Raw genomic sequence first — 21,028 nt, forward strand, 5'->3', positions numbered from 1 at the left:
TTTACTGATTAATGTTATTGTGACAGAATAAAGTTTTGCTAGTTGCAGTTGCTTCCTAACTAAAGTGGGGAGAGAGGAAAGGGCCTCAAATTTCAGCTATGGTTATCTATGGTTATTTTCCTTTACACATCATTTCCACAAGTAAATTATAAAAAATAAATAAATAAATTTGGGTGAAGGCTCTAAAGCAAACAAAACTCTTGCCTGACCACAAAAGGTTTGTTCGTGTTTTTTGGGGGTAGACTATAGGGGAGGTCTCAATAATAAAGAGAGGGGAGCTAAAAAAAAAGATATTATATCTATAACAGCAGAAGCTTCTTAACAGATAGTAAAAGATACACACATAACAATGTGTGGAAGAAACAAACCAAACTTCATGTTCAGACCATTTGCTACATCATCCAGGTACGTAGCAGAGTATTATAACACGGACCTTTGACTCATTTTGGCAATTTAATATCAATACATTTTGGACTGCTAGAATCTGATCTCCTTGATCTTTCAGAGAGAGAAAAACACACTCACCTTCGCATTTCCAGTGCCACATTTGCTTAGCAAGAGTGATATTTCTTCGTCTTTTCACCTGGCTCTAAGTTTCCTTTTGAGCTTTTCATAAAGGAAGACGAACGTTTCTTAAAACCCACTGCCGATTCGAAGTTAATTTTATGATTTCTTGGGGTATGGTCAGCGACAAAGTAATTGTTGTATTAGCCGGTTGATTCTCAGAGTTCTAAACGTTTCTTCCCACCTTCTCCGCTGCTACAACAAAGGACGATGATTACGATCGTGAATGACATCGTCGCAGGCAACGTACTCCTTTGGTTACGTGGAAACTTTAACGATTCCTTCGGATCGATCGGGAAAGGTCACCATTTGTTTTTTCGTAAAGCGCGCCTGTGTCAACTGAGCGAAGGTGCCGCCATCTGGGCCGGAAGTAAAATGGAATGCGTAGAGGTTTATAATTTTCATTTCTGCTGCGCATTCATTTTTTGTCAGCCAATGAAAAAATTCGAATTTTTGGGTGCGTCAAGAGCTACTCGTCAACGACATTTTAAGACGAGTAGCACTGGGGACGAGAATGTTGCGTCCTCGTCTCGTCGAGGACGTCATTTCGCCCGACTAGCCGTCGCACCGAAAACGTGAGTATTGTGCGCTTGTTTTGCACCGATAAATGTTCTTATCGACTTTATTTTTAGTTACATCGATAGGAATGTTTATAAGGTTCGCATTTTTGGTGATTGTAGTGTAGAATACCACGCTGACATGCCAAAATGTGAATAAAAATATTCCTCGTTTGTTCGTTTGTGTTTCAGTCACTGTTCAGTCGCTGTCACGAGTGTGCAAGCTCGATACAAACTGTATGCATTGAGAATACATCAGTGTAAGTACAGTCGATAAAATGTTGTAAGAATGAATGCCATGGAGCGTCTGTCGAGCAAATAGAATACACATTTTCAAACTGATGTTTAGTTGTTGTTTTTTTATACTACCCGGAACTTGATGCAACGTTTGTTTTATTGTCATAATGCTTGTTACAATTACAGATGGAAATTGAAATGTTCACCAAAAGTCAGGATTCTTCGGCGACAGAATTCTCAAACGCTCCAGTGGTAAAAAGCCATCTGAAGCAGGTCGATCAGATTGTTCGTTTAATTTTCTCATACGGAAATTCAGGTTTCTCTATTAAAATATTGACAGATGTTTGCTTGGCTTATAAAGAAAAATAAATTCAGCATCGCTGTTCACTATCGTTTAAGCTTAATAGGATAAGATTTCTACCATCTTTTTTATTGTCTAAAGGATGTTTGAATTATTGACGTCGCCGTCCTTTGCAAAAATACACATCTTAAGCATTTTGGTTTTGGCGACACGACGGGACCCGCGAAAGTTTCCCGCGTCCACTGCCGTTCCCGTCCTGGCCTTCCCGTCCTCGTATCTTAAGGTCCCTAATTAATTCTAAAGGACGGACCATTTTCTCTTTGAGGGGGGGGGGGGGGAAGGGTTGTGCAATTACCAAAAAAAACTTCTTATACAGCAAAAACTGCTGAAAATAGTCGTGCAAGGGGAGCGATAGGCTCGATTTCCAGCCGTTTTGGGAGTGCGGCTGTTTATCCTCCTCCCAATGGTGGGGACAAGGACCGCGGGCTCAGAAAACGGCTGGAAATCGAGCCTAGGGGAGCGATGGAGAAAAAAAAAGTGCTTCCCACTATCCAAGTCCTGTACATGTTTTTGATGTTAAAAAATATTATTGCACCATCTATTGCCTACCAAAAATAACATGCAAAACCTTAGGGTGAGAAACAAATATCATGCCCCAGAAAATTGCCTAAACCATCCCCCATCCCCTCCCCCCCCCAAAAAAAAATAATGGTCTATCCCCAAGAAATTTTTTTTCTCTTTCAGTCTTGACGTCATGCAAGGGAACTTTATGACTCATACAAGTGAGTCACCGTGAGCTGCATGTTTATGTCTCTTGTTAGGCTTTCCAGTTGGCTATTCGATGGCTCTATTTAACAAATAGATTCCATATTGCCGTGCGTCTGTTCAGTAATAAATCACAGATGACGTCAAAATGTATTAAGGAAAAAAAATGGCACACGAGCTGTTAGGTGAGTATGTCAGTGATGTTTTTACCACATTCTGACGTCTTCTGTGATCTATTACTGAACAGACGCACCTCAACGTGGAGTCTATCTGTTTCGATTAAATTTAAACGAGTTCTCTAGAGAAACTACGCAAACTGTCTAAAACCAATGAAAATTTAGTTCAATTTAATCTCAAAGTTTCTCTAGTTCAATAGCTTTTGCTATTATTTGCATTCAACAGGTCCAGCGTGAGTCAGCTGGTTACGCTCCACATAGACTCAAAATCAATTTCTGTTCTCTGTCACATAGGAGATTTTGGATGTGGAGATGGAGGATGGACACCTGTCATGAAGATTTAGGGCAAGAAGGTAAAAAAGGGCAACAGAGCTCCTCTTTTACTGTACTGGGAGAATCGTGATCTTCAAAACTAAGGGAGTGTCCACACTACGCGGGAGAAATTTGAAGACGCAGCTTTATTTCTAGCCACGACTAGGCCTACGTCCATGTTAATCACGAAAAACGGAGGAGTTTGAAAACGCCGACTTTTTGTTTTCGTGTGGACGGAAAACATTCTGAAAAAGGAGCTTTTCACAAACGATGACGTCACGATAATCATGTGATATCCCTGACCAAGTTTTCTCCAAACATAAATCCAAAATGGCCGCTGATTGTTGCGTTTTTAAATTTCTCCGACGTAGCGTGGACGGAAAACATTTGAAGCGTTTTCGGAATGACATCTCCGTTTTCAAATCCTCTGGCCTTGTGTGGACCAGGCCTAATGATCGATGTATAGATGGAATGGAATGAACTCGCTTTTCAGTCTGTTTGAGAGGATTTAACAAGAGTTAGTCGAGAGTCTGATGATGTGCAAATTCCGCCAAAGTCAAAGATATTAGTTTTAGCTTCTTTTGGTGCCCCAGGGCTGTGTAGTAGGCACAGGCGGCCCAAGCTCAAGATGCGAGGAGTTATTATTTATTTATTTTTTTAATCTTTATGCGAACGTTCAGCGCGTGAAACGTGACATATTTACCGTCGACATCTACTATTACATAACCACTGAGTTTGGTTACACGAAACGTGACCTTCACCTTGCAGCATATGGTGGTGTTGTGTTACAACGGTTTGAATTTATAAAGGTTTGTATGGGGAAAAACGGTAATCGACATTATAGCTGAAATTTTGATATTTTTACAATAAAAATGACTTACCTCAATGCCTTGTTGTCTTTTCTATTGTCATCTCGCTTCTCAGCTCGATCCGAAGCCTCTGACCGAGTTATCGCTTTTTGGTTTTCCTCTACTAAGAAAGAGTAAAGGCTACACACTCGATTCTGGACTGACCCCCGCTCGAAGCGAAAAAAAAAACACTGAAATCCCGCCAGCCGCCCCAATTCCTCCGCAGAATCATAACACAGGGTTAAGCGCTCCCTTTTAGTTAAATCCCAAGTCAAATTCATCTCTACATGTACAGCTCACGATACAAAGCTCTGAATCGAAGAAAGCTAACCATCCAGAATCAGTGATCATGCTGCCGGGACCAGCCATGGACACATTAGAAACCCGAGCGGAATGCCGGGCTAACAAATTGACCCTGACCAGGGGAAGGGAGCGCACAGTTCTCGACAAGCCAAGTACTTTGCTCGACGGTCCCCTGGGTAGATTTTAATCCAGGCCGCCGACGGAGCATTCCTGGTTGTTATGACAAGCCAATCAGTCCCTAGGGGACCGTGGAGCAAAGTACCTGGCTTATTGAGAACTGTGCACTCCCTTCCCCCGGTCAGGGTCAATTTGTTCGACTGTGGCCATGGATGGTCCCGGCAGCATGATCACTGAGTCCGGATGGCTAGCTTTCTTCGATTTAGAGCTTTGTAGCATGCGCTGTGGAGATGAATTTGGCTTGGAATTTAACTGAAAAGGAGCGCTTAACCCTGTACAATGATTCTGCGGAGGAACTGGGGCGGCTGGCGGGATTTCAGTGTTGTTTTTTTTCGCTTCGAGCGGGGGTCAGTCCAGAATCGAGTGTGTAGCCTTTACTCTTTCTTAGTAGAGGAAAGCCAAAAAGCGATAACTCGCTTAAAAGGCTTCGGACCGAGCAGAGAAGCGAGATGACAATGGAAAAGACAACAAGGCATTGAGGTAAATCATTTTTATTGTAAAAATATCAAAATTTCAGCTATAATGTCGATTACCGTTTTTCCCCATACAAACCTTTATAAATTCAAACCGTTGTAATACAACGCCACCATATGCTGCAAGGCGAAGGTCACGTTTCGCGTAACCAAACTCGGTGGTTATGTAATAGTAGATGTCGGCGGTAAATATGTCACGTTTCACGCGCTGAACGTTCGCACTCCTCGCATCGTGAGCTTGGGCCGCCTGTGTACTAGGTGAGAAGAAAATTACAGGCTTTCTTTCCAGCACTTAATACTAACACAGGGTTTTTTTTAATTTGTTTCGTACTGTATACTTAAACAAGACAGGCACTTGGAAACGTTAGAAAGTTAGGATCCAGAGAAAATAAACTGGAGTTAAATATAATTCAAAATAACTAGCCTGAACTGCTTTGAACAAAACGATTGACGAAAGATACTTTTGCAGGCACAAATAAAAAAGATGAAATACATAGCTTTTCTCTTTGTGTACTTGGAGAACGAGGGGTTGTTTATTAAGGTTTTTTAATTCGACCATCTGTCATTGAATATCTTTTTTAATCACTAGATTAACCTTGATTATGAACAGTTTCCAACATGGCAAACAACGCGGTATGCTACAGAGTACCTGCCGTGTATGAATGACAGATAACAAAACGTTCTAACCATACATGGGTATGGTATAACAATATTAAACAGAAAGGTAGTGAATACCATACGTTAAACAGCCAGAAAAAAACACTAGTAGCCAGGAAAACAATATTTTCAAGTGATTTATAACTTAGAAGACAATAAATGATTTCTTTCTTTTTATCTTTATTTTTACTTTCTCAGAGCACCTTTCATTATGACTCGTCGTACTGGAGCGATGAAAATGAATACAACCTCCCTGAGGGAGAGACTGGGTTTAACAAAAAAGAGACCAAGCTACCGACCTACTGGAACATATCCTTCTTCAAGATGTCTTGGTATGAAGATCGGCCAACAGATCAACTTCATTGTCATTAACAAGCATGCCAACTCTCTGTACTCACTGATAGCTGACGGGCAAAACCGCGCCACCTCACTGGGTCGTGACACGTGGAAGACGCTGATTGGTTCAGAGGCCTCATTGCAACACAAATGTAACAAGGAAGGCTTCAACGTTGTGAGTCTTTCAACTTCATTTTCTAAAGCAAGGATTGGTTTCCTCGGAAACGAACAGGATCGTTGCGAAACTTGTGATTCCAGAATTAAGTTTGGTACAGGAGGATATTTTGACAACTCCAACACGTGTGGAAACGAGGCTTCATCCAGGTCCGATAATGGAAGCAAACACATCAAAGCCATGGGATATATCTTGGTGCAGTGACAAGTGACAAAGGGTTAATAATCATTAGCTTCATCACCATACTCCTCTTAGTTAGCCAACAAATCGAAGTCATACAAGAACTGTGTCCTTGCAAATCTTGGTTGTACCAAGTAAGATTTACAAAGGAACGTTACTCGTCCTGTACGTTTAGAGTTAAGCGTGGCTTCACTTTTACGGGAGCCTTATTATTTATCGTTAATACTTGATTTGCACTGGAAATTAACGCGCGCCTGTTCGAAATTTTCTCGGTCATAAACGCTTGTGTAATTTTGAGAGAAATTTCAGAGATCAATCGTAGATATCACCCCGGTATCACCACAGATGAGTTCATCCATTAAAATATTGTAGTAAATATAACACGCACGCAATCAGAGCACATGGACTCATGAATGAACTTGACATTGAAAGCAATCAGGAGACCTTTCTAAGCTTTGCATAACATCTGTAGAAGTCGCCGTTTCCAGTCCGAGTTCAACCATAAAGCTACACTCAGACCTAAATTCTGATAATTTTCAGAGGCCATTTAGCAGCCCTCGGAAGGTCTCACATGAATGGCTCGATACCCTTTAAGGGAGCAATAGAACAGACAACAGAAACAGCGCCCCTAGCGCCAAAACAATAACAGCTGCTAACAAGCGAGACAATTAGAAGCTCACGAGAGGTGCTACACATTTTGAGGGGAAATGGATCAGATTTGTGTTTACACCAGAGCAGCATAGTATCGTGTCCTTCGCATCTTCTTTCAAAGAAGGGACGGTTAAACGTATGATCGCTATTTCCAGTTCTGAATGCATGGTCTGTATAAGGGGCTAAAATACAAAGACGCACTTTTCTGAGTCTGGGATCATTGCAGGATAATGCCCAATACACAGTCCAAACATGATCCATTATCAAACTTGAACAAAATAACCTTGCACCTCCATGTTGAGCAATACATTTCATCTCTTTATTTACTCGTCATTGTCTGTTTAGTCAAAAAATATATATTTCTTACCTTTGGTTTGGTGCCAGTCATTTACAACAATGTATTCATTAAATCTTCCTCCCCGTACCCTAGTCAAATACTCTGTAATTCGTTAAAACACGAATTGCCCTATTCCTATGAAAAAGTCTAGTCCATGTCCATCAATTAATGTTTAATCCATATTGAAATTAATCCAGGCCATCCCATTCACAATGGAATGATCACGTTTTAATGGTGTTGCGTTACTATTCTACAATATGTACTGACAGCTAAGCCTCTGGCTGTTATAACTAAATATTCTGTTGCGGTTTTGGCTCGGAGATGATTAACCGGCGGAATCAGCCTCAAGGTCGAAAAAAATTTAAATCTGTATTTGACAACCTAGGTTGTGCTGACGGTCATTGAATGATTAACTGTATTCAACAATTTTATTCTGAGCTCGAGATTTCTATCGCGTTACGTTGACAAGGGCGTAGCCCGAGTCAACTATCAAGCGTAGAAATCAAGAGCGGATAATCTAATTGTTTTAGTATAAATCTACTAGTTGTTCAAAACTTTATCCAAAGACATTTCGAAAACGCAAAGAATCGGCTGCCAGTTTGTTAAAAAGCGCACACTGCTGCGTTACTCGCTATCTACAACAGAATAGATAGTGAGTAGCGTAGCCAATCAGAGAACGCCATTCGTGATATATCGCTAGTAGATTTATACTAAAGAACTATATTAACTGGCAATTTTATAACATTTCGTATTTGTGTCTTATGTCTGATGGGTCAAGTGACGTGCGCGCTTGAAAATGTTCATTATTTGTCTGGACCAGCTGTGAGTGACCTAGCCCCTTTAAGAAACGATAAATTTAGCCTGCGAGCGGGCTCTAGTGTTTGGGTGCAGCTATCTGACCTTTCGCTTCGGCGCGCGAGCGAGTTTAAGAACGACGCGTGGGAGGCCTAACTAGACACAGCGCGCCGGCTCGTCTCGCGGTTTCGACTCATGCGTGTGTGTTTCTCGCGGCTTCGCCGCTCGCGTCCCCGCCCTAAACACAACAGCCTGCTTGCAGTCAACGATGTATCACATCCGGCATTCTTAGCAACGTACAAGTTACCTGTATGAAAATCAGAGAAAATTTTAAAATTTAGTTGACTAAGGTAGCAAAACAGCAAGTAATTGGTAAAGCTTAATCAGAGAGAAACAAGAATGGGACAACTGAGATAAATTACGAAATACTATCTTGAAAAATTCACCCTAGATTTTTCCTTGCAACGTCTCGTCATCTGTTGTATTCCGCGCCTTGTTTTCGTTGCGTCGTTCGTCTTTCCAGAGTTTGCCTTCTCTTATCATATTGCGACAGATACTTGGAGCAGATCTCCACCATTTTACTTTGTCCTGTCTTCTCCGCCAGCTCAGCGATTTCCCGAATGGCGTCCACCCGGTCTCCTTTTACAGCGATCAGATAAGCGGATTTTAGTTTACCGCACATTAGGAAAGCGCTTATCTGAAAAAAAAAAATACAATTATAACCAAATCTTAACGAAACGCAGGTTTACTGTGATGTGTTTGGAAGCACAGGACCTTTGCTGGGAATATCCCAACTCTTCTAAAACGGTGAAGAATGTTGCAAACATTGTCAGTAGCTGATATCCATACTGAACTCACGTTCGAAACAAACAGAATGAACTTAAGTGAGCTGATTTTCAGCCACTTGATTAGACAGCCAAACATGATCTCACTGCGCAAGAAACACCAAGGTTGTCTATTTGATGCTGCACGTTAAGGAAACTGATATATTCTCATGGTGGGAAGCAGTGCAATTTCTGGATAGTGAAAATCGACAACTCTTCGATACGCGAGCAAGAAGTTTTCCAAAACGGCGCTGGTCTACCAGGAAAAGAACACAAGAGAAGATAATATCAAATACCTTGTTGATGTCATTCTTCAGAAGTTTAATTAGTCCTTCCAGGTACTTCGTCTACATATAACGAAATACATATCTCGCAATCAGCTTTGAGTTAAAGGAAAATCGCATTTAATCAGAAGGGACAAAAACAGCCTTTTCCCTAATATTTGATTCCGACTGTTTTCTTCACTTTGAATAATTTTGCTCTTCTGTTCATATTGCAAGATTTGCTACTGTCTAGTAAGAAATTAAGTATAGGTAAATAAAAAAGTGTAAAAGCACTGAAATAATCAGCTTTTGTAAGAGATGTTGTTACGCGATGTAAGTTTCTAGACTGGTGTAATTAGAGATATAGTTGTAATTTATTAAGTCTTTTAACTTTTTTCCTTTCTTACTTTTAAGTGTTGAGAGAGTGTGACTAAATAGGCAAGTATTTAAAAAAATGTGGAAATCAAAAAAGAATTAAAATGTCACAGAAAAACCGGCCGCACCTGACTCTGGTCAGCGGCCACAATACTGACGCATGCCAGAATGATATCATCATGACATTTGTCTGTTACTTGTCCAGTCTCCCCCGAGCAACGTAGAAGTTCTTCAATGTGTGAGTACTTGTACTGTCGCGCCAGCGAACGGCCAGCGTCCACGTAAACACGTGCAGCAGGCAGATTAAAATCCTGTGTAGAGATAGAGAAGTGAACGTACTGCTAGCGAGGAGCCCTTGAAAGCGAGACTCCCCCACCAGATGATGGAACGAGTTGAATGAACTGTGACTTTATTGAAACGTCCAAAATAATGATTTTTCCAAATTATTCATTATCCAAATTATTCATAATTGAGCTCTTTGAAAAAGTATTTCAAACTTAAGTGTCTGGGAAAATATTACACTTTTATAATATGGCACTCTTGTCCAAGATGAAAAGGACAATTCTGATTGGTTCACTGAGGGATGGGGAATTTGCAATACGGACCGCTCACGAATGGAACTTTTCAGCGGCTATTTTGAATTCTGTTGTTTCAAATAGCCATTATGGGATGCTCCGGGGGGTAAATTAGTATGTACTTGCCCTCTAAGCATCCCATAACAGCTATTTGAAACAACAGAATTAAAAAATGGCCGCCGTATCGCCGAAAAGATTCATTAGGTTCGGCGAATTGCTTTTTCAAAACATCGCACAAGCTATTACAGCTATTTGTTACGTACAAATGTTATTTCCTTCAAATTTGGCCGACAATTTCAGTTTAACTTTCAAGAAAGCGGCGTGATAAACGTAATATATGCTTACCTTTTGCGCGCGCGAGCAGTATGTCCCTAATACGGAGATCACGCTAGTTCAATAACATTAAAGATTTGTGGCCACACCAGAAATTGTCAGACTCCAGTAATGTTGTAAGCAGAAGCAGAGCACAGAACAAACCTGAATTATTCGGCTGGCCAAGCTGAAACCATCTAGGATTGTTGCTCCAGCAAGAAGGACCTGAACAAAAAACAAAGAAAAAATGTTTCAAAATTATAAAAGGTAGCAAGGTATGATAAACGACTGTTTATGGATACAAAAGGAAAATAATAATAATAATTACCTTAACTAAGTCCCCGCCCATCACAAATCCCTTAGTTACCTGGACAACCACCTCTGCCCTAACATGTCCATTTCCGAAAAGGGTTGGCAGTCGATTTCCTTCAGTCGCTCGTAGTAGACCCAGCCCTCCTCGGTCCACAGCGCACTGATGCATGAAGCTCGTAACCTCCATCTGTAAGTTGATGGTGTTCATATGACTGTTCAACTCGGACAGTGACATGGTTAGGTGAGAGGGTTCTTCGGCAACGCTCTTTACACTAGTAGTGCTACACTGTCGCAAATACGCAAACACGGTGTTACAAGTTCCCTTGGGGGATTTCTTCTCGACGATCACAGCTTCAATGTGCTGTTTAGCTTCCTCGAGGTAATGAAGTCGAGAGTAGAGATCTTCGTACGACGTCACGGGTCCACCGGCCGCGCCCTCGTAAAACCGGATACAAGTCTGAGCGGCGCGAAAGAAGTCCTAAGGTTGGAAAAGATGAGAGGAAGTTAAATTCTGATAAAACAAGTTGGCCTAATGGTAAAACATAGATATGCAAATAAACTTTGTTTGAGGAGGGTTACTCTTATCAACCTTGTCACTGACAAACCTGGGATGCTCAATTTTATTCCAGATCCATCTGGAAATTAATAGTGTTAAGTGCGCTGGGTTCCGGACCGAAGGGTCCGAGATCATTGCGATGTTCTTGGGTAGTAACTTCATGCTACAGTACCCGGAGTAAAGCTCCGGTAGCTGTGTGCGAGGTTTGCGAGACGCAAGCTTACCTCTGTCTCGCCAGTGGCAGATTTTCCTATTACTGCTCTCGTATAACTGATACAACGACAACACTTACCCTCATAAACACCTGTACTTCGTACAGCAGATGATGAAAACTTCGGCGTAGTAAAAATTTACAAGCCGCGGTCAAATAAGGCATCCACGCCTGCAATGTCGGGTCAGCGGTTTCCATCTGCTCTTTCAGCTGCGTAAATTTGCCTTTGAGAACAAGGCGCATGAACAAACTTTCGATGAACACTTCCACAGAACATTGCTAAGAAAGGAGGAGAAATAACAGAACAAAGAGGTGCTGAGTGAGGTCGATTGTTGAAAACCAGTCCAGTGTGATAGCAAGCTGACTTTGAACACAGTTTAGGAGAATTTATACCAACCTTTGCTCAATTAGTAGTAATGACTAGCTCGTGCTACATCAATGAACAAAATACTCCCCTTAGCATCCTGATGTAACTGAATTTTGACGCCACTGCACAGTCCGACCGAAACCTGTCCAACTTTGAACAACGAAGGATTTTCCCTATCGCTTCAAACTTGTAGTTTAATGTTTTGTTCCCACTGAAACAGCGAACAGTGCGCAGTACACATGATTTCAAATTTCTGCAGCATGCCGCCGCAGCTTAGAACAACACGGGTGGTAATATGCACAAAAACGCTTTTCAACTTGCTATGAAACAATGTTGCAATGTTGAAAGTTGTTGCAAGCTGCAATGTAGTAAGCATTGAATGTTGTCCTTCAGCAGCATATTAGATGAGGCCTTATACAGTACGGTTTAAAAACTACTGTATATAGTTAAGTCGACGTTCCAAGCTTTCGCGGATCCACGGCATCGTCAGGGATAGAAAATATCCCGCTATACAGCTTCCCCCTGATACTAGGCCCTTACTAGAAGAAACAATCACGATTGCACGAAGAGAGAATAAAGGACAAATTCTTACCTTGTCTATGATGTACCTGCAAGCGAGTTTAAGATGACCGTGCCTGACGTAAAACGCCACAAGAGATGACGGGCTACCGTACTTATGAAGATAGTAAAGGCATTCGTCAAACCGTTTGGGATCTAAGTACGAATTACCACTCTGGAAATTCTGCCAAGATAAAGAAATTAGATGAAGAGATTGAACAAGATAACAACGGAAAGAAATAATAAGATGACAATCACAACTGTCCAATTACAGCAATGCAACATAATGAACCAATCAAATTTTTTCGACTTGCACTCGCCTGAAGGCTCGTCTAATTTTGAGAGAACTTTCAAATACCACGAGTAGTGCAAATAATTGCACTTGCATTCATACAATTACTTATGTTAACAGAACAAAAATTTGAAAATGTATAGAATCAAGACTGACTTACTCGGCCATTTTCCAAGAGGCCAAGCAACGGAGACATCAGGTCATCTGTAGACTGTAAACAAATAATTACAAATTAGAAGGCAGGAAAATAAAACACCAGGAATCCCGATTTTTTTCGAAACTCCAAGGGAAACGAAAATTAGTTTGAGAAATCGGGGATAAATTTAGTGTTCGACTAAGCAGTGGGAAACGAGTTTTAGTTCGAGTTATCGGGAGATTCGAAAACTCGAAGATTCGAGAATCCCGAATTCCACTGTACTTCGAAATCAATAGCGTTCAAAAACCAAAAAAAAGAAACAGCAACAACAACAACAATTGAACACATTTAAGACACAGTTTACAGATCTTTTTGCCAGTGTGAACGAGATTAAATTGGAGGAAACATTGGCTAGCCAAGGAGATTTGCGTGATAAAACAACAACAAACAAGAAAAACAATGAATAATTAACGCAAACTTTGTAGAATTTGTAATCCAAGATGTAATTCCTGTTATGTAAGGCCCCGTTCACACTGCGCTAGAGCAATTTGAAAACGCAGCAGTTTATTCCTACGGCTAGTCCTACCGTCCACAATGACCCGTCATGAAAACGGAGCTTTTCGAAAATGCTCTTCAAACCGGAGGAATTTATAAACGTCGGATTTTCGTTTTCTTGTGGCCGGAAAACACTTTGAAGACGGAGCATTTTGAAAACGACGTAGTCACGTTGATCATGTGATTTTCTTGTCCGAGTTTTATCCACAAATGACCGGTGATTGTTATGTTTTCAAATTTCTCCGACGCAGAGTGAGCGGAAAAAATTTGATGCGTTTCCGGAGATTACCCTCCGTTTTTAAATTTCTCCGGCATAGAGTAGATAGGGCCTTAAGTAACACCGTTCTCTCTACCATAGCTCTCTCACCAAAGCGCACGCTCTTTGCCACGTCACGCGTTCAAAAAATTGCGTGACGACCCAGGAGCTGCGCACAAAGGTGAACCTTACCTGTCTGTAGGCCAGAAGTGGAGACGACTGAAGAATGTCGATGATCTTTTCCAGGTACTGTGAGTTATTATGCTGTTGCTGTTTTCCTGCTTCTTCAGCCTGCAAGACAACGAGTAAGTTTGTCATCAGGCGCGACGGATGTTTGGTGACCAGGCTTTAATGTTCATCTTTTGTTGTTGTCACGGGCAACTGGCTCCGTTTTCAGTGGTAACTTGTCGGCCTTTGACGACATAGCAACAAAGCGCGCGAAATTAAATTGTAGGCGACGATATTGTCACCATTGGAAACGACAAAACTTGCCCGTGGTAACATCGTAATCTTAAAGCCGAAACTTCATCGCCAAAGCTCCATCGCGCCTTACTCAACTTATAATTGTATTAAAGATCTACGTCAATGTTTGCGCATCTTGAAAAGTTTAGCCTAAATTTTTCAAGTTCGTCATTTGAAATCCATGGTAATCTTCTCCATTCTTGTTTCTTTATGGTTTATTATTATCTCTTTGGTATTTTTCTATCCTAGTGATTACTATTTTCGGGTTACCTTCAATTTAGAGGTACGCGGTCAGAATACCACAAAATACCGTGACAGAGTTCCTTTGACCACCGGCTGTAACAGCGCTTGATCTAATTACAACTAAGAAAAACAAGGGCCAGTTGATGTTGGCATTCTCGCTTTTTACCATTTACAAAAGGAGAAACTGATTGGTTCTCTTTTGTTTTAATGGATGTTATCTCATCCCCACCCCCCCCCCCCCAAAAGAAAAACATTTCATTATCCTTCCATTTTACAGCGATATTTTTCTGTGGGTTAAGCTAGAGTCGTTCACCTTCATGCAACGGGCAAACTTTTCTCTGGCCCCAGGGAAATCTCCAGCTTGTAAAAGAGCAAATCCAGCCGCTCCCCACACCCCTGAGGGGTCAAGACCACACTTGGTAGAAACTTCCATGGCAAGAGAGAGCCGTTCTGCTTCAATAAATCGGTCACGAAGACGCCTGCAAGAGATAAACAAAAGCAATGACCAAATAAAAAATACTCTTTCCAAACGCAACCTTGTTACAAAATCTCTGACACGTAACTAGACAGAACAAAACTTTCCGTCCTCCTCCGTCCTTTATCTTGCAGCATCATGGTCTATGGCACCTCCTCTTCCACCCTCCCTCCCTCGATGGCATACCCTGCAGAGTCAAGGTGAAACGGACCCTCCCCTCCCCCATCGTACCTTGCAGAGTCGGGGTGCATGAGGTCGCGAAGTGAAGGGATGTCTCCACAGTTCGACTCTACTAGAAACTTCATTAGATCCACATGACCAAGGTACCTATATCAACGAAACGAAAATGAAGAGGTATGTTAACAATGGCTAAACAGTTAGTCTGGCCTCGTTTACAGGTTGTTACATGCAGACGAGAGATCCCAGCTCAAAATCGCTGTATACTCGGTAATTGCTGGGTTTGCTCGGAGCTTACCTTAACAACAAAGACGTCTACCTAATCTAGTTTCCAGCTCCCTTCTGGACAATGAGGGATCTAGGAATGAGATTGACGCCCACTTCGCGGGCTTAATTCTCCCCCGCATGAGTCTGGACCCGAAACATTCCATACCGATGACGTAACTCAACAGTATCTTTTTCCGTCTCTGATTGGTTGTTCATTGCGCGGGAAAAATTCAAAATCGAGCAACAGCCGATCAAAGACGCTACACTTTTGAGCTATAGAGGGACTCTCCATAGCTGAAAGATACACGTTATGGATAGAAACGTTTTGAATTTCTTAAACAAGAAGCAGATGATAAGTTCATAAACTGTACATACGTATCACAGAGTTCCACGCCTTGTGTCTCTCCAGCCTTCATCATCTTGAGTTTAGCATTGAACAACAGATAACGGATCATACTGGTGATGAAATGGACATCAACATCAACAACAACAACAAATTATGACCAAGCTAGTATTTATGAATTTAATCCTTGAATCCCGGGAGTTGATCATTTCTAGGTCAGGAGAAGAACGGGCAAGGAGAAACGTCTTGACTGAATAGAAACTTAATTCTAGTAAGAGGGCTGTGTGAAAGGTTGTTAGGAGAATATGACGCAGATCTTGAAAATAAAAAAGTCGACTGCAATTGAAATGTTTCGATAGAGCTTTTATTTTCAACCCTTTTTTAAAAATTGTGAATAAACAACAAACGATACATTGAATTAGCTGTGAGAATGTCATTCTTGAATCTAACCAGAGAAACTCACAGAAAGATGGAATAAAAAATAGCCACTCAGGTAACAAGAACCTAAATGTCCTGTCCAGTGACTATTTACTGTTATGACTTCTTCTCTTTATTTGAGCAAAATTCAGCCTCTAATGCCAAGTAGTCACTGACCTTATAAGCAGGTTATGGTCCAGCTCCTCATTTCTGACACCAGGGGCCACTGAGACCAACTTTTGAGAGAGCGAGTTACACAGGTCCAGAATCAGCATGCCACAGGCCTTAACGTCACTGTGAAGGTCCAAAATGGACACGCACAGGGAAGCACTTGGGGCCTGGAAAGGTAATCATGGCGTCGTCACTCAAGAAATTCCTCATTCAGCTCATTATCAAGCAAAAGATACTTATTGCAATTGTAAGCTGCACAGGCTACCCCAGAAAAATTGGGACAGTTTGCTCTTACAATTCGCCTGCACGCATTTACACCTCTTGGTTATATCTGTTTTCAGTCGCCAGTTAATGCTGCTAACAAAAACGATAACGTCATGACATATTTTACCTGTTCATAGAAGAATTCATCTCTAAGTAAGGAGTTATTTTCTTCATCCAAACTCAGTTTCCACAGACAACGTGCATTCATGTCTTCAGTGAGCCACTCGGTGGACGGTGTTCTCTCCAGATAACTGCCACCTATGATACTACTTGTTCCACTGGATTCTGTGTTCTCTGCAAGTCCTGTTATGAAAAAAAACAGCAAACAAAAAGAAAATTATCGCTGGATCATAACGCGTGGAACGTCACGGCAGAAATGTAACGCAATGCTTTGACATGTGACCCGATACTTGCACACGCCACAGTCGTTAGCTGGAAGTTTAGCTAACTTTGAGACGACGCCGTGGTATTTTATACATGTTAATGATTGTCGACTAATGAAATTGAACTGACAAGAAATTTACCTATACTCGTAAGCGGAAAAATAACTTAGTCATAATAAGAAGGGATAGGTCACGGTATTTTAGGTAATTCTGTTGATTTTCGTCAATTACGAGGCCAAATTGGTAGAGCAAGTCTTTTACTGGCAAGATCACGGCCACACAACAAACCAAGATGATTTCCGATCGTTGATAATGACACTTCCAAACAAATTGAGATAAATATGAAAAACAGCACCGATGTTTTTCAAGTTTACCCTAATGCAATCCGTGTTAATCTTCTCCAGTTTTGCCCATCCATGCCTCTTTTTCCTTTTCTGTGCTTGTTTTGAGTTGTTCTACAGTTTTAAGCCGTGACGTCTCAGTTAATTCTATAACCAGTCGGTCATTGCCTACACCTGTGTAACATAGCCTCTAACGCCTTACCTTGGGAGCTGCGTCTCTTCTCCAAAGAATTTGGTTCTGAGCGAATGGATGCGGTTAAATCCTCACGAAGTGGACGAGACCTTAAGCACAGACAATGAAAAATGTCCAAACTATAACAAAGGAAGTACTTTCTCATGAAGCTAAGCTGTAAAGCTAAGGGAGTCCTCGCTCCTAAAATTCAATTGTTTAGGTTTTCCTTAGATCTAGAATTGCTTGCTGCCATTGACTTGCGGTTTATATCACTTGTAAATAATTACTCCTCCACGCAGGAGCGTATTATTGCGAGAAAATTGCTGGAGGCCTTTCTGGGCTAGACTATAGGAGTTTTCTTGTGAGTTTTAACCATACAAAGGAAATGTAGTTTGAATCCCTAACCTCGGGATTACATCACCAATGCTCTATCCACTGAGTTAAGAGGCAACGTGAGCAGGTCGTTGGTTCTCTAAACTGGTGGCAATTCGAAGTAATGAAGATAATTATGTGAACACTTCTAATGTAATTGTTTTGATCTTAGTTGACTTACCAGTTTGTGTAGAAGTATTCAAAACAAGTATCGCACACGCGAACGGGATACTTCCCGTACCCCGGGACAAGGTAGTTATGCTGGGAACACGTCCCGCATACAACTCGCCCACAGCGCCTGCAGTGATGTCGGCGATTGAACTGAAACAAGGAAGAAAACAAAATTCATGTTTTCGCATTTCCTTCGTGCTCTCATTTGATCCCCTCCTCAAGCGACGTCTAACGTTAGACCCAACAAATTCTACGATGACGTAGTCTACAAAGATCCGTGTGATTGGTTGCTACTTGTGCGGGAAAATTCAAAACCGAGAAACAACAATCAGAGGCACGACTCGGATCTCTGTAGATCCAGTGAGTGACTACGTAATCAGAATGGATATTTTCAAGTCAAATCACTGACATCATGTCTACTCTTTATACCCCCATTAGCAATACCTTTTATTCTATCGAAAATATATTAACATGAAGATTTGACATGAAGATTTGTTTCCGCAGTTCGCATCATTCTACAAAAAAAAATAGTCACTATTTTGAGACTGTGTCTCACCTATTTTCTGACAAACACTATACCAGTGTTGGCATCGTTAGAGAACTCAATAAAAATTCACGGGGGAGGGGGTTGGGGCTTCGGGCCACTCACTGCATACCCTTTTTGAACGAGAAAAAGCCCATGTTCATTTCACCCCATGCCCTCCTCACTCCTCTTTGAACAATATCGAAATCTGTTGCTATAACTTACCATGCTAAACTTTTCATGACAGATGACACATATTGATACTTGTTGGTCTGGCATCCAGTTCTCCTTCTTTGGTGGCAGGACTGGCGGAATATACAGCTGCTGACCACCTTGAACCGCGGTCTTCTTTGTACCCAAGCTCCCGGTGGTAGACGAGGGCGTAGTTGGTCTCTGGGTTTTCTTCTCTTTTTCCATAGTCGGCAATCGCGAGTCAAGAGAAATTTTTCTTCGTGGAAAGGTTTGAACTTTCCTTTCCAGGCTCCCGGCCGTAGATTCCCGCGCTCCTCTTTCCTTCACTGGTGTCGAAGTTACAGGCGTGTAGCGCCCAGACTCCGGAATGGGCGTTATTCGACCAGGCATGGTGGTCATGGAAGACGTAGGCGAGGAAGAGGGGGTCTGGATCAGACTCTGCATGATGCTGCTGCAAAGTTCTGTCAAGGATAGAAGCTATGTTACCAAATTCATCTGATTGTCCATAATGTGTGAATTAGTTATAAGATGTATTTACAAGGCTAAAAAGGAATAATATACCTCAAGCCAAAGGTTTTCGACTTAATTGAGTAATCTTGTGGGCTAAAAACGTTTAACTTTATTAACTTGCTAATTAATGCGTTTTTCTTTGAAAACGCATGCTTTTTTATGGTTCCACACGTACTGAAACGCTCGAAAATGCTGAAAACGCATCGTTTCGAAAACGCTCCGTTTCTAAAGTGGACAGGTGAAAACGAAGGCTTTTGAAAACGATGACGAAAAACGCGTCATATGCTCTCGCTTGCATCAGCGTTTTCGGGCATTTTCGTATGGACGATAGGCGATAACGTATCAAAAACTATGCGTTTACGAATGCAGACGCATCAGTGTGGACAGGTAGAGGAAACGAAAACGTTAGCGTCGGCGAAAATATTTTGCTTCGTTTTGGTTGAGAAGAAAACGGATACTTCAGTAAAAACTCTGAAATGTGTTTCCACTGGTCTACCTATTAAAAAACAAATTTGATAAAAACCTCGCTCATAAAACCATCAAGCTAAAACATTTCTCTGGCTAGCGCCTGCTAGAGGGTTATCGGAACTATTATATATTCGTTTATTCCTTTACTCGCTCTTGTACTTTACAAACAATTTTCTTTTTATATACGTATAACTATATAATTATACAACTTCCTTCACGGTAACTCTTTAGGTCTTTTTTAAACTCCTTTTCTTTGATCATTACTCACCCTTTGTTTGACTTCGCTCCATTTGCACAACTTGAAACTCCAGCGCCTTAGAGGAATACGTAGTCAACAATTCATCAAACGCCTTCACTGTGCATCCGTGATCACCAAGGCTCTCAACATCTTCCATGCAGCTCACATCAACCTGTGAACAGCACAAAGACATGTAGAACAAGAATGGACGAAGTACCCTAATGGAAGGAGCCATCCAGGTTCTATCCCCGGCGAGGTCATTGTGTACTGGTCTATCCAAAGGTATTTACTTTTCAGTGCCAGGTTAACATGCAGAAATGTTAGAAGTAGCCACAACACAGTAAGGGAGCAAAAATAGTCCCAACAACTAGTTCTTGAAACGTGACGTTGGGGACCTCATTGACTCACCCACTCCCTCCCCCCCCCCCCCCCACCCTCCCTCCCTAGGGCTTCAGATAATAGAAAACACTGTAACCTTTAACCTATTCGCCATACCTGGATGCGCTGAAAGACTTTAGCCGCCCACTCAACTTTCATATTCATGAGAAGCTGCTCTAGCAAGAGGGGAGGCCTGGAGACAAGGTGCTCATAATGAGGCCGCGCGGGGTCTGGTAAGCACAGTAGCGCTTTGGCGCCCATCTTGGTGCACAGTAACTTCTCTATACGGATTGGAGACAGCAGGGAGGGGAGGTTGGTGAGCATGAATTGAATTATAAACAATGTTTGACCGACGTGAAGGTTTTGAGATAGAAGAGACTCGCAGATGCCAAGAGACATTTCATGGTCTTGAAGCCCCTCTAAGATCCTGTAAGCCTTCATGTGGTCCTCTGCGCTCTCGGCAAGCAGGTGCTTTAGTTGACTTTCTTTGATGGTCTGTTTCAAGAAAACAGCAAGCGATAACAGTCGAGTTACAGTAAAACTTGTATTAAGCGGACCCCATATTAAGCGGATACCCAAAATTCCCAAAACTTTCTTCCACAGCCTGTAAAATAAACCTGCATTCAGCGGACATCTCTGTTAAGCGGACGCGGACACCAATATTACGCCATTTTTTTGCACAAAACCTACAATAAGCGGACACTTCAAGGGCATTTTACCTCTAAAGGTTCAGCTGAGACTCCTTTAACATTGTTCAGCGATTTCGTTTTAAAGCTAAGTGATTATTCCAGATTGAGGCATTGACTGATTGGACATTGCGTTATGAGCAGTCTTTGATCTCACAGTGTTACACTGTGTTACAAAAGGGTTAATAATTAACTATTATTGCACAATACATTTGAACTGTTTAGAGCGGACACCCTGTATTAAGCGGACCCTAATGAGGGTCCCAAGGGTGTCCGCTAAATACTGGTTTCACTGTATAATCAAGTACAGTTGAACCTCGCTATTTCGAACACTCAGGG

At 41.7% G+C, this 21,028-nt stretch overlaps 1 protein-coding gene and 1 pseudogene across 1 annotated transcript in view; one reads left to right on the forward strand and one right to left on the reverse strand.

The window, feature by feature from the left end:
- Positions 1 to 2,959: 2,959 nt before the first annotated feature.
- On the forward strand, positions 2,960 to 6,768 carry LOC145484285 (putative skeletal organic matrix protein 5 pseudogene; annotated as a pseudogene).
- Positions 6,769 to 6,915: 147 nt separating this feature from the next.
- LOC145484199 (uncharacterized) overlaps positions 6,916 to 21,028 on the reverse strand; it is a 37,217-nt gene continuing 23,104 nt past the window's right edge. The window contains exons 21-39 of the mRNA XM_081462829.1: positions 20,121 to 20,498; positions 19,656 to 19,797; positions 18,443 to 18,870; positions 17,705 to 17,844; positions 17,182 to 17,261; positions 16,383 to 16,558; positions 15,998 to 16,158; positions 15,436 to 15,516; positions 14,848 to 14,943; positions 14,455 to 14,620; positions 13,629 to 13,727; positions 12,650 to 12,700; positions 12,232 to 12,381; positions 11,354 to 11,551; positions 10,561 to 10,983; positions 10,359 to 10,418; positions 9,435 to 9,617; positions 8,965 to 9,015; positions 6,916 to 8,541 (exon numbers count right to left, since the gene is read on the reverse strand). Of these exons, the coding sequence (XP_081318955.1) occupies positions 8,317 to 8,541; positions 8,965 to 9,015; positions 9,435 to 9,617; positions 10,359 to 10,418; positions 10,561 to 10,983; positions 11,354 to 11,551; positions 12,232 to 12,381; positions 12,650 to 12,700; positions 13,629 to 13,727; positions 14,455 to 14,620; positions 14,848 to 14,943; positions 15,436 to 15,516; positions 15,998 to 16,158; positions 16,383 to 16,558; positions 17,182 to 17,261; positions 17,705 to 17,844; positions 18,443 to 18,870; positions 19,656 to 19,797; positions 20,121 to 20,498 (3,288 nt within the window). The 3' untranslated portion in view covers positions 6,916 to 8,316. The remainder of the gene's footprint in view (positions 8,542 to 8,964; positions 9,016 to 9,434; positions 9,618 to 10,358; positions 10,419 to 10,560; positions 10,984 to 11,353; positions 11,552 to 12,231; positions 12,382 to 12,649; positions 12,701 to 13,628; positions 13,728 to 14,454; positions 14,621 to 14,847; positions 14,944 to 15,435; positions 15,517 to 15,997; positions 16,159 to 16,382; positions 16,559 to 17,181; positions 17,262 to 17,704; positions 17,845 to 18,442; positions 18,871 to 19,655; positions 19,798 to 20,120; positions 20,499 to 21,028) is intronic.

The sequence above is a fragment of the Orbicella franksi genome, chromosome 4, assembly GCF_964199315.1.
Source record: "Orbicella franksi chromosome 4, jaOrbFran1.1, whole genome shotgun sequence".
Classification (NCBI taxonomy): Eukaryota; Metazoa; Cnidaria; class Anthozoa; order Scleractinia; family Merulinidae; genus Orbicella; species Orbicella franksi.